The following is a 14,149-nucleotide window of genomic DNA, read 5'->3' on the forward strand; positions in this document are numbered from 1 at the left end:
TGTTCGTAGCTGTGTACCAAGACACACGTCGACATACTGATAAATAAAACAACAAGAAACACTAAATCTGTGACCAATCCTTCAGAAAGGTCCTGCTACAGGCGCCTCTCCGTCAGGATCAGATTCTGGATCAGATTCAGAGGGTTGAAGTAACGCGATCTCTGAGCAGCCGTGTATATTCAGCCAACGTGCTGGAGAGCCGAGGGCACATCCACTTCCTGAGGGGGCGTGGTCAGAGAGAAAACAGAGTGTTCTGAGGAGGACTGAAGAAGAGGGCTTTTCAGGCATGCCAAAATCTGATTTCAAAGTGTTTTTTTGAGCATAAACTTTAAAGACATGTTTTGGGGACCTCTTAGACCAATATGTATTGATGAAAAAAGCGTGATATGTCACCTTTAAAACCTAAACTGTTTTTATTACCAGGCTGCAAACATGTTTATAAATGCTGCAAAGTTCATCTTCTTTTAATTGGTGTGTATGTGGTTTTCGGTGTTTCGGTAACCAGCCTCAAGTGGAAGCTCGATGAACTGCAGTTCTTAGCACTTCCGCATCGGCTTCATATTTTAAGACCGGAGGTGTCTGCTTAGTAAAAAGTCATTTAATGAGTTATTATGAACATGTGGGCACAAAAAAAAGAATCCATGGGCACCAAAATGTCTGTAAGTTTAAAAAAAAAAAAAATTATTTCCAACATTGTGTTGGTACAAAACAAGTCAGTGAACACAAATGGACAAACAGCTAATAGCAATAAAAGGCATACTGATGTAGGCCTTTAGACCGAAAATAAAGCATTGCCTTTTAACTGTTAATCATAATCCACAAAAAGTGGAGGTGGTGTCTGTAGTCTGTAGATAATCAGTTCCCTGTTGTTTTCTGTTGGGCTTTTAATGTGTATATATTAGGGATGTTCACAATTAATCAACTATTGATTAATTGATTAAGTACTTACTCAAACACAATTTTCTTTGGATTTTATATCACATGTAACAAACATCATGTGGTCTCATAATTCGTTAAGCTATCATGGAGGTGTTTTACGTTTAAAGCATGTTTCGATGTGAATCTTCTGACTAAAGGTGTTGCGCACAGCGGAGACGCTCAGCTGGGGGCTGCAGCTGTGCAGCAAGTGCTTTGTTTCTCCACCGCAGGACTTAATATGACCAGGTTGCACTCCCAGTTGACACCTGACTGCGTTCACATGCTTATTTTTCTCAATGAGAATGAGTGGACAGAAAACTGGACACTGTGAGTCTGAAATATGTTTCTGTTCAGTTCCCTTGTTGCAGTAAATCCACATGCTGTATTCCGAGCCTTCACTTTATCTGACTGTATATCCACAGAGATTATGAGCCTGCTACACACGTTGATATCCAGCGTTTTGAACACCTCAATACGATTCGTAGTTATTTAATACCATCAGTTATATACATTGTGTCGTGAAGGAAAATTTGATTCAGGGAAAAAAACACATTTGGCATTGTTTTTGACACAGAGAACCTTTACGTTTTTTTTTTTTTAAATGATCAATAGATAATTGATTGTTAACATTTCCAAAGATCAATCACTGAAAATACTTGAAATGTACATCCCTAATATATATCAAATGTTGACTATAGCTCTGTATTTTAGTTTACCTTGGAATGTTCTGATTCTGTTAGAATAACTGCGATTGTATCTCCTTAAATCAAATGGAATCGAAAAGTAGGATACAAGTTTGGCAACCTTTTCCTTCCACTTCTGCCATGCATTCCTTCACAATCTACTTCTAAATTTTGTGCACTTTGCAATTTATTCACTTCATTTTTTTTTCACTCATCCAAACCAAGATGAACTCACATGTCATATTTGTTCTGCTAACTTCATAAAAAGACCAAGCAGCAGAGACCATCTGAAGAGGTGGCACATTCATCTTTCATAGACTGAATATTGTGGCCGATTACTTCAATTAATTACCCAACAGAAAAATCATTAGTCAAGGGAAATTCAGCATGATCTAAGCCCTCCTGAGATAGAAATATATGACTGATTGAGAGCTTCCACTTCATTATCCTGCTGACGGATGAGAATGTGGAGATGATCATGTGCTAAAGAGACATTCTGTTCTCTGGGATGTGTTTTTGATATCCAGGAACAAAGAGGCACTCATAGGGCGATAGGTTTGAGTTTGAAACACAGGCTGTAATTTGACCGACGAGCCTCCGTCTTTAGGGATGTGCCACATTTCTAAAACGGGCGGTCTGATCTAATAAGCACATTTCAGCTGAGACACATGACCAGCTCTGGTTTCATGGGCCCATTTGTTAGACATTTTTAACTGTCTTTCAATTTGCCGTCCACACCTGCAAGATCGACTGAAATCTTTGAAGAAGGCGATAATGCTTCTGAGTGCTGTGATAACTTTGAAATGAGAGCTTTCAAAAGGAGTTAAGAATAAAGGAGGGGACCACCACGCAAGAAAAAAAAAATGAAGTGAGATTTTTTGTGTTGAGACGGAAAAAACTGTGTTCAAACATCTCCAGCAGCACACATGGAATTTATTTCCAGAGTGCCCATGCAGGGAACTCTTTCTACACTATCTTTAACAGCTTTGAAGATAACATTAAATGTAGAAGGTGTTTTATGGACTTCACTGAGATTTTCATGCTGAAAAAAGACAGAAATCCTTGGACAGATGTTTGCCTTTCATCGTTGCTATTTTCTTTGACAACAAAAGAAGCTTAAATCCACTTTGCTCTTCCTTTTGCTGTTAATAAACAGAGTCCTAAAATCATTCATGTTTGATTCAAAGTACTGAAGGACAAATGTAAAAGTCTTCCCTCAGACATGCTCTAATGTTTTGAGTGAGTTCTTATTGATATGGGGTAAGTTGGGAGTCAAGTGAGAAGGTGTAAAATTCATTCAATTTTATCACTTTCATTATGATAAGGTAATTTCTTTCTCTCAGCAGACATTTAAATATATCCTGTTTTTGCAACATCAGGAAACTGAACTCAGCATTGCTTTCTTTTAACTAAATGCTCTTTCTGTAATCACAGAGATACAGATACCACAAGGGAAGGAAATCAATTATAGCAAAAGCTGCTTTCTGCATATCATTTAGACTGTCTCAATCTCAATGATTCCTTATGGGATAGAAATGAAGAAAACTGTGGAGCACAAGACCTTAATGCTTACACATATGTTGTGGACATACAGGGGCACTTCTTCTGTGTATACTAGGGGTGGGAATCGAAAACCGGATCCGACTTAACCGGTTCCAATTGATCAATTCCATCAGAATTGTACACTGCAAATGTTATCGATTCTTCTTAACAATTCATTTCCCAGCACGACGAAGCTTGGGGTTTGCGTCGGGCCAAAGTGGAGAAGGGTTCCATGTGAACATGACCCCGTCCGGGCTCACGCGGCTGAAAATGAGGCACCGAGAGCGGGCAAAATACCTCCGCGATGACCCCCGGAGGAAAAGTGTTTTTCCTCTCCAAATTCAAAGTCTTTTCATCCAGGCTCGAGGGGCCACATGAGGTCAACTTATCGTTCAGTATGTTCAATTTGAATATATTCATGTTCAGTCTTGTGCAGACATAATTTGGGAAAAAATAAAATGGTTCCTTTTGGTGCTGAAGACTGTGTAGAACTACTTTTTTCCCCTAAAAAAATACTCAGGAATCGTTAGGAGAATTGATAAGGAATTGGATTGATAAGCAGAATCGACAATGGCATTGACATTGATAAAATCTTATCAATTCCCACCCCTAACTGTTTCCATGTGGAATGGTTAAAACATGGACAACTTTACAGCTCTTGATACGTACGATACGATAGCTTGTTTGATTTCCTTCTTCTTTTGGTTCAAAGCTTGGTGTGAAAGTGTGAAGCATGCGCATAACGCACGCCACTTTGGGTTCAATTATGGTGCATGCAAGAACAATAAATCACCAACCGCTTGATCTGGTGATGTGGGTCCGACTGTGGGAAAATCTACTTTATGCTAATTCAGTTGGACTAACATGTCCACTTTTAGTTGCAATAAATCCATTTTTTTAACGTCAAACGTACTAACTAATGAGAACCCATACAACTATCAGTTTGTGATTAGATTAACTTAAAGCAATATGACAAAGAGGCTCAGTTGAACTGAAACAAAGTAGTAATGAATGATCTGTAGTAAAAATGTAACTAAGTATTTGGAAAAAGACAAATAGAAGCAAGAATAGGAGAAAACGGAGCACGCTTTCAGTCCATGCTGTCATTCTTCCACCTTCTATCTCTCACATGACAAGGTCTAGAGACCCTGTGGGCTGATTTGACATTTTGTCATCAGGCTGATTACGTTTCCCGCAGGTTCATGCCCTCCAAAGCTCTCCAAACACTCATTCACACACACACATAGACGCACACTCAACCTCCTGTGACTGCATCAGGCCCTTTTCACTTTTGTCCTGAGTTTATGGGTCAGTGAGAAATGGACAGACAAAAAGGAGGCAGAGAAAAACTTGGGAAAAAACTTAGAATGACCTGCATAAGATTGAAAGGAATAAAATAAAATGAAGTATTTTCATTGTATAAACAAAAAACTGTTAGAATTGAATTGTAAAAAAAAGTGTCAAAACAAATTGTTAAAGTGTTTTCCAGAACAGTGTGTTTATGTCTTTTTCAAAGACCAAAACTGATGCCACTATTTCCACTGTTGCCCTTGTTCTGACCCAATTTCCTGTGCAAATGATGCTAGCAGCAGTCAGCCACATTTTAGATAAAAAATAAACCCTTCCCTCCTCAGCTTTTCTTGCAAGAATTCTGCAATTTGTCTATTCAACTGTAATATGACCACATGGAGGCAGGAGATAAACTGATTGTGTGACAGGTAAAGTTATTGTGGTCTGGGAGATGATGGGCAGGTGCCTTGGGCAAAGACTGTCTTCTATTTCCACCTTGACAGCTACACAGATAATAAGTTAGTCAATCACAGCTCGGGTCACACACCTTGGAATAAAATGAACCAACATACACAAACTGCCACATGGCTTCAGTGACCATCAGTCCTCACCAATGACACTCATTTAATAATTGAAACCAGCATTACTTCTTTATGGAGCCCCTAAACTCACATATGGTGATCATTTCTATCCTGTGCATGCAAGATAACTTTATTATGGGAGCAAGTTACTGTTTCATGTATACAAGTTATTTTTGTTTGTGCACATGATCATTTTCTTAGACAAGATAATAAATGATGCTAACAACTTGTACGCACAAGATAGTAACTTCTTCCCTCAAGATAATTGTCATTTTTTCACAATATCACTTTTCTTCTACAAGATATTTATCTTGTACGCACACGATGATAACTTTCCCCAATTGATAATTGTCATGTTTTCACTACAAAACTATTCTTCTACAAGATATGTATCTTGTAAGCACAAGATAGTGACTTGTTCCCTCATGATAATTGTCATGTTTTAACTATAAAACTATTCTTTCTGCAAGATATGTATCTTGTAAGCACAAGATAGTGACTTGTTCCCTCATGATAATTGTCATGTATTCACTAGATTTTTTTTTTCTACAAGATATTTATCTTGCACGAACAAGATAGTGACTTATTCCCTCATGATAATTGTTATGTTTTCACAAAATAACTTTTCTTCTATGAGATATTTATCTTGGACGCACAAGATAGTAACTTGTTCCCAAAAGATCATTTTCCTGCACACACAAGTTAACGGGAGGGTATACATCAATCTTATTTTCACGTGTTCCTTTCAAAGTTTTCAAAATAACATTCACCTTTCCTAAAAGGTGGGGCTAGTCGCATGTACATCTTAATAATTACCCCATAAGGCTGTGATAAATAATTAGCTGTAAGCCACTACAACTTACTAACTGAGGATTAAGGATGACATTTTTTAAAGATATGTCTTCTTTTCACTAACTTGACTGTGCCAATGTTGGGTTTAACTTTACTGTCCTGTTTATGGGACAGAATTGAGCTTGAGTTGTGACTCTAAACACTTTGTTTTGGTTAATTCACTGTGTTATGTGTAGCTTGTGTCCAACTTTAGTTTCATTTAGCTTTTTTTCCATTGTCTTCCATCTAGAATTTACGTATCATGGCTTTTTGCACTTTTATGTTTGGTATTTTTACTATATAAAATATTAAAGTTACTGTTTGATAATTTGTAATTTTAAGGAAGCAACATAGACCATATCATTCACTACAATGTGAATCTCTGCATCCAAGCCCAGTATCAATTACTGTGAGAACCTTTTCAGCAAAAATCTATTTGCTGTACCAAAGATGTTGTTATGATGCTCAATGGTTTCGTGCAATCAAACTTTGTATATGAGCATGCATTTGCAATTTGTGGCAAAGGTATTATCTTTTTCCCTCCACAACATTTAGAGGTTACCTTTCACAAGCTGAAGATTTTGACCCAGTGCTTCAGACTACAGATGCTAAGATTAGCCCCTCAGTAACCAAGCCTTTGTAATGGACCACCCCTGAGAGGAATGTGTGGCTGCAGATCTTTTGAAGCTATTCAGAGAGGGCCAGTATCTTACTTAAAGCATAAATTTCCCATTTATACTCACATCCGACATTCAGCGGGGGGGGGGGGGGGGGGGAACTTAATCAACTCATTTTAAACATTTCACTGAGAAAAGATTTCCATCAAAGCGCTCAGTGTGAAAAATCATTAAGAGCCCTCATATCTTGATCACCCCTGCCTTCTCTTCAGATACCACTTACAGAGCAATATGCACCTATTTAAACGCTTCCTAGCAGTTCATTTGCCACTTGAAAAAAAAGAAAAGGTGCCTTGAAGATACAAGAAGCATTTGCGCACAGTCTGTTAACACAGACAGGCTCAAGTAACTCAATAAGCCCCCGAGAGGCCAGAGAGGAAGAGGAAGAGGTGGAGGGTCAGACTCTGGGTAATGCCTGTCAACTACTGAACATTAAGTCAAACAAAAGACTGTGTGTGTGTGTGTGTGTGTGTGTGTGTGTGTGTGTGTGTGTGTGTGTGTGTGTGTGTGTGTGTGTGTGTGTGTGTAAATATTTGGACTGGCTTACCTGAAAAATGTGACAAAGAACTGGACTAGGTCCATGATACTGTTGTGTTGGGAGAAGGCAATCTGGTGGAGAAAAGAAGAAAAAGAGACAACATTACATTTAGAGAAATACCAGGGCAGTTAAAGAAGGTAACACTCAGTGTGGTGATTTCACTTCATTCTGATTGGATGCCCCAGGTCAAATTGTAACACTCTGAAGTGGCTGAGTGTGTATGATTTCCAGTGTTGACGTCTGCATTAAGAGCAGCGTGTACCTGCATCAATATCACTGAAAACATTGTCATTGGAACTTCTATATAAGCTTCTTCTTGTGGAAAAATATCTTTCAAGTTGAATAAGATTAAAAATGGCAGAAAATCTAAGTTTTGCAGAAATTCATACATACTGGAAAATAGGGACGTTTTGCAAGAAATAGCTTGGTGTAGTGTTGTAGTCAAGACCACATTAACCGAGACCAAGACATGTCCGAGACCAGAGTGCACCGAGACCAAGACAAGACCAAGACATTTGGGGATCGAGACTGAGTCAAGACTAAGACCAAGGCTGGGCAAGACCGAGGCAAGACCAAGACCGTATATATCAATGAAAAATCATCATGAGAGTTAACAAAATAAAAGACTTCTGTTTATTTAATTTAAGTTTGCTTTGAATACTATTGACAGCAACAAACAAGGTTTGATTTTGCCTTGGTTGCCTTTCTTTTGACTCCTTAAGTTTCATTTTTTCTCTTATCACAGTAATGACAGGGACACAGAGTTCATCAGTGGTGGTCTCGACCGGTCTTGATATAAAATACGGAGTCTGCCCAGTGCGAGACCAAGACGAGACCGAGTAAAATTGCTGTCGATTCTGAGACGAGACCGAGACCTGAAATGAGCAGTCTCGAGTACTACACTAGCTTAGTGTATTTTAAAATGAAAATTTATAATGATATAAAGAACTTTTGTATTTAATTGTGTCCTCATATCTGTTGTAATATGTGGGTTTTTGGTTACTAAATGCTGGAGGCCCAGCATTTGGAGAGTTGTGTGCCTCATGTATTCTGAGCCAAATACAGAATGGGTTTCATTATCATTTTGATAGCCTCTGTATTTGGGATGATTAGACCGCGAGTCCACCTGCGCCCGACTCGTGTATTCTTAGCATTGGACAGAATCAGGAGAACCCTTTCTGCTCTCATCATAATTCTTGAGGTAAGTGATCCAGCGATAAAGAAGGCAAAGTTCCACGGGATGTTCCAAAGTAGTTAAACTCAAAATCAAATTCCCACAAACTCACTAATCTGTAGGTGAGAAAATACTCAGAAAACAGTGAAAATTGAGCACAAGCTGTTAAACACTACTTAACCCAGCGTCTGCTGGTAAACAATGTCAGATTCCTTTGCTGAGTGTGGCTATCGCTAACAGAGCTAACGGCCCCAGCCTTTAGTTCTCCTTGCAAGGTAACATCCACATGTCTGTGCTGTTTGGGTTAACCAGACACAGCCTACATACAACTTTATCTCCATAGTTTAAATCTAAATTCTGCCAAATCCTGCCGCACTATGCCATCTGTGTTTGTTTACATCTGGGTAATAGAGTAGGGACAGACCGATTATCGACCGGGCCGATTATCGGTGCTGATTTTCGGCATTTTGACGCATATCGGCATCAACCTTTTTTTAAAAAAAATCAGACAGCCAATAAGAGATCAATTTAAAACTGGGTTATTTTGGCTCCATTCTCCCTGCAGTTTCTCATCACTTGGGAAGAGCTGAGCAGCATCCGTTGTGGCCCCGACAACTACTAGTGATTAAAAAGTCATACAACCCCAATCAAAAAAAAACTGAAATATCCCTTTAAAACATTTTGGAAAACTTTATTTACTGTAGAAAACTTTAGGGATCTATTTATTTGTTTAAGTTTTCATTTAACTTTATAAGACCTGCTGCTGAGCCTGGGAGCTCCCTTCACTTTGTGTTAGAATTTTAAAACAAAGATGTCTATTGTCTAAGATAAAAAAAAACTTTAACATGTTGCAAATCTGAATGGCTGTTTAATAAACATATGCTTAAAGATATTTTGTTTATTTTCTCCCTCATAATTAGTTCCAAAAACACACACAAAAAAAACAGAATTTCTAAATATAATTTAAGATGACTCATTTTTATTCAATATTGCCAACAAGACCCTTATCTGCTGTTGGGTTGAATAACAGAGCTAATTAACTTATTTATGTCAACAGCATGTCCGGTGACTAACGATCCAGATATACTTTTTTTACCCTTCATTAAAGAGGGATTACGTACAGTCCTGGCAGCTATATCACATCTGATAGAGCACATCACAGTGACACGTCATTATCTACTGTAGATGTTCTGAAGCCCATTTTGCCCTGAGAGCATGCGGACTCACAAACACAACATCATTTGGTTTACAGCACAGAGTAGGGCTGGGTAACATGGTGTAAATTGTGTTTGTATAGAGGAGGATTTATTTGTGTAATGTTTAATGCATCCATGGTTTGGTTTTCATTTCATTTCAGAAAGAAAAAACATCCTTCGTTCCTCTTTTTAGTTGCTTACACTGCTCAATAATAGGTGCAAACCCTTTTTTAAACATTAGTTCTTTTTTCTGTAACTACAAACTTTTAATTCATTTTAAAAAACTGAGTTTTAATGAAGTTGTGTAACTAAATTTACTTCCTTTTGTCTTGATCTTAGATTTTTAAATATTTTATGTTTTCATGCTTATATTTGTTTAATGTCATATTTTAAATTGGATATTTTTCTGACAAGGTATGGTGTTATGGACTGAACCTTATATTGGATCTACAATTAAACGTTGGGCACATCCTGCGGGGGAGTCAAGAGGTCTGAGCCAGCTTCGGGCTGCGACTCGACACAGAAAAGACTCAGTGTGTGAGTCTTAATCCTTGGGAAGACGTTCTGAGATGAATCAAATAATTATAGGGTTCATTTGGGTTAAGACAAGATCAGTTGTTATTCTGTGTCCGGCGGGACAGTAAGACTCTGCAAGTTACGGACTTCAGAGCAGTGAAGGAGGTCTGATTATTTAGAATAATCCCTCCTAATCTAAATAAATAATAAGACCCAAAACTATTTACTATGTACGTTAAGTTACATCAGTACAGAGAGAGAGAGAGAGAGAGTAGATCAAACATAACTGGCTGCATATAAAATGTAAATGTTTGTAGTGTTTGCGGTGTGTGTTTTTTATTGATTGTTACTGTTCTGGTTTTTGTTTTAACTCTGTAAAGCACTTTGAATTGCTCTTTGTATGAATGGTGCTTTATAAATAAACTTGCCTTGCCTTCTTTTCTATTCAGCATGTACATATTTGTAGCAAAAATAGCATGTTCATTTTTCACAACTTTATCGCCGTCCCAAGCGTCTCCCATCGTTGACTTTTCCAACCTTTCAGAGTCGAAACTAAAAGTCAGTGATCTGAGATAAGATGCTCACTGACTTGGCTAACGTTACTCCAAAGCACACATTACACATGTTTTTCAGCCTTTTTAGTGACTTTGACAGCTGCATTTAGTGCTCAATAAGCCCTGCGTTCCACATAATGCGAGGTCAAAGCAATACGTTTGGGGTTGATTAAATTCCAATTCAAAAATCTCAGCCGATCAATGGCATCATTAGAGAATGTACGTCTCTTTCTAGAAGACTTTTGTTACACTGAACGGTCTCTTGGGTGATAATGATACGCAGAGATGATGACATCACACACTCGCACAAAAAAAAAAAAAAAATCAAGACCTCTCCTTGCTATCTTTCTCCACATTTTGATGTTTATTTTCTGGGCTTGGACCTTTAAATACGCTCATGAGTGCATTCTGAAATTCTGTTTAATCTCATCTGGCTCTGTGCTCTAACAATGCATCATAAAGGCAGAGAGGGAAGATAAAGCATATCCAGTTACAGAAGCTATTTGCTTTAACAGCTCAGGCCAGTCTGTGATAAATAAGTGACTGCTGGAAAGGAAATCTAATAGAAAACTATTACTGGGCTGCCTGACCCCAAGATATTATTACCCCCATCATGGTCCAAACATCCACCCTATGAAAGGGAGGGACGGAACAAATTTAAAAATCAATACTTTGAATTGAGCTTATTAGGGAAAAGAGAGTTGTGTTCTAATGATAGGAATGATAACAGTATATATATTAGGGGTGGGTATGATTACTCGAGTATTCGCCGTTGACGACATTATTCGAATAGCATTTTGTTACTCGCGCACCTGGCGACATAACTTGAACTCATACAGCGTAACATGCGTGACCATGTGCTTTGTGTTTTCGCCTAACTGAATATACTAGGTAGGAAAATGATTAACGGGATATAAACGTATGACTTCTCCGGCCACGGCTTCAGCTTTAAGGTTGATTTATACTTCTGCGTCGAATCGACGGCGTAGCCTACGCCGTAGGTCCGCGTAGCTCCCGTACCTACGCAGAGGCCTACGCACGTAGCTGACGTGCACCTCCTCCAAAATGTAACTACGCGTAGAGCCGACGTGGACCGCAAACTCTGTGATTGGTCCGCTCGACAGCTTTGTCTTTCCCGCATTCACAGCACTTCCGGGATCCCGGACATCGGCCACACATCGGCCGTGTATTTCATCTCCTCCTCTCTATTCTTCATGTAATCATGTCTGTATGATAAACAGCAACATGTATCAGCTGTAGATTAACACAACACGCTCTGAAACTCTGTGGAAAAGTAAACAGAGATCGTAGCGGGACCAGAAGCAGGCGACCGGCTATCAGAGAGACCGCACTGCCCTCAGGCGTTTCGGAGGAGAATTGCTACGCGACACAGACACACCGACGCACAAGTATGTGGGGCTCATGTCCGCGTCAGCCCCTGCTGCGTAGGGGCGACGCAGAAGTATAAATCAGCCTTTAGAACACACCGAGCCAGATTTCAGCAAAAACAAGTGTTTTACGGCAGCTACGGCAACACTTTAGGAACACGTTATTCAACCGAAAGCGAAAGCACAACAAACCAAGGGAGAGGTTCTGGTGGCTGGTGGTGAGGCTTTCAGCAGTGTGACTGCCCCCTGGTGGCTGGCTGCAGTATAGGTCAAAAAATCTGTCTCCCCCAATCATTTGAATGGGGGAGCAGTCAAACTTTAAAATGCAGTAGATACTTTGTTTTACTTGTCAGTCGTTCATGTGAAATTGATTGACAATGTGTTGTAATTCCTGGGAAATGGATTCAGTGCAGTCAATAAATTCGGAATTTCTTCAGTGACACAGATATCGTGATGTATCGTGGATGATATTTCTTGCAATATATCGATTATCGCAGAATTGCTGTATGGTGATAGTATCGTTATCATGGGCAAAATATCGTGATAATATGTATCGCCAGGGACCTGGTGATACCCAGCCATAATATATATCATATATCTGAGTGTTAGTATTTGCTCCCTGTTTAAAAAGAGACACTTTCAGGGGTACAGTCACTGTTAACTTGAATGGCTTTATTCTCATATTATAACCAGAATATGAAATAGTCATTTAACACAGAAGGTTCATGCAGCCCATTGTGGTCTGCAGGTCCATAGAGGATTAAAGACCCATGAAGATGAGGCACCTTGGTGCTCCACTGGAGTGTGAATGAGTCTTCTAAATGTTCTTAAGTAATCAGAAATGTTCAGTGCGCAAAAACCCGACCCTGAGTCCAAGTACACCTACCTGGACTCTACAATTGTAATGCATTGAGTAACCTCCCTGTAATACATTACTTTGGGCATTTATTATCTTTATGGTTATTTTCACCTTGAATGTTGATATTCTGATATTTTTAAATTACAGTAGATATGCCTTAATAAAATCATTTACCTGGAACCCTGTTATTAGCTTCATGAAGTACAATTATGATATTTACTTTTAGTGATTTTTCAGCTTTATGAAGGGAAAACGTGGAAAAAGAAACAAAAAGGATATTTTAAAAAAAATCTTTTTTTATTTGTATTTCTTTGAGAATGTTTTTGTAAAAAATGAAAAAAGTGCTGAAAACTTAAATGACAATTTTGGGAATGTTTTCCTCCATTTTTAGGAATTTTGCTGAACTACACAACATTGTTCCCCCTGAACAGTTTGGAAATTTTCCCATCAATTTTGTTTGATTTTTGTTAAAACCTTTTAGGCTATCCAACAAAATGTTAATTGAAACTTCCATAGATTTTTATGGAAACTTTTGAGAATTTTCTCATAGTTCTTTCATGAATTTTCCTGGGAATTTTTAGAATTTTCCTGTCAGCATTAAGGAATTTTCTGAAAATTAATCTGAAACTTTTCATCCAAATGAGGCACTTTCTTTTGCAAACGTTTTTACTAAACTCCAAGGACAGTTTCAACCAGGTCCTAAAAGTTGTTAGAGAAATTCCCCAGAGTTTCTTGGTTCATTTTCCAATTTTGGGGGAAAATTCCTGAAATGTTCCTCAAGATTTTGGACAAACTGGTCAAATTTCTGCTGAAATTCCAGAAAGTGTCAAGAGTAAAATACCACATGCTATCAGGAAAATTTGAGCTAAAGCTACTGAGACAATTCCAAACGTTCAAGAAGTTTCTCAAAGGTACCAGGAATTACTCCAAAAGTTTACAGGATAATTCCTGAAAAAAGAACTGCTCAATCCAAAGATAGATGTTACTCACAATGTTTAACCATTATTACATAGCAGTACAGCTAAATACAAAATTCAGCATGACATTTATTTTAGATTTCATCTGGCTGACATTTATAAAAAGATGAACTGTCTGAGCTGAAATAATTTTTATAGAATGACTATATTGAAGTCACAGTCCCCCAAATGTGACCTTGTAGATTTTAAAACTGCACAAATTGTGTATAAGGCAAGGAAAAATATCCTTCCAGGAAATATTCAAAGATTGTTCTTTGAAAGAGGGGGGGGGGGGGGGGGGGGGGGGGGTTATTATAACTTAAGAGGGAAGTTAAGATTAAAGATGGTGAGTGTTTGGACAACAAGGAAAAGCTTTTGTATTTCAATCTGTGGTGTAAAACTGTGGGACAGACTCAACATGGAGCTACAGCAATGTCAGAACATAA

The 14,149-nt window shown here is 38.4% G+C and overlaps 1 protein-coding gene across 1 annotated transcript in view; it reads right to left on the reverse strand.

Moving 5' to 3' along the window:
* The window catches only part of atrnl1b (attractin-like 1b), a 126,874-nt gene that overhangs the window by 32,682 nt on the left and 80,043 nt on the right, over positions 1-14,149 (reverse strand). The window contains exon 25 of the mRNA XM_034708010.1: positions 7,070-7,131. Within this exon, the coding sequence (XP_034563901.1) occupies positions 7,070-7,131 (62 nt within the window). The remainder of the gene's footprint in view (positions 1-7,069; positions 7,132-14,149) is intronic.

The sequence above is a fragment of the Notolabrus celidotus genome, chromosome 18 (assembly GCF_009762535.1).
Source record: "Notolabrus celidotus isolate fNotCel1 chromosome 18, fNotCel1.pri, whole genome shotgun sequence".
Classification (NCBI taxonomy): domain Eukaryota; kingdom Metazoa; phylum Chordata; class Actinopteri; order Labriformes; family Labridae; genus Notolabrus; species Notolabrus celidotus.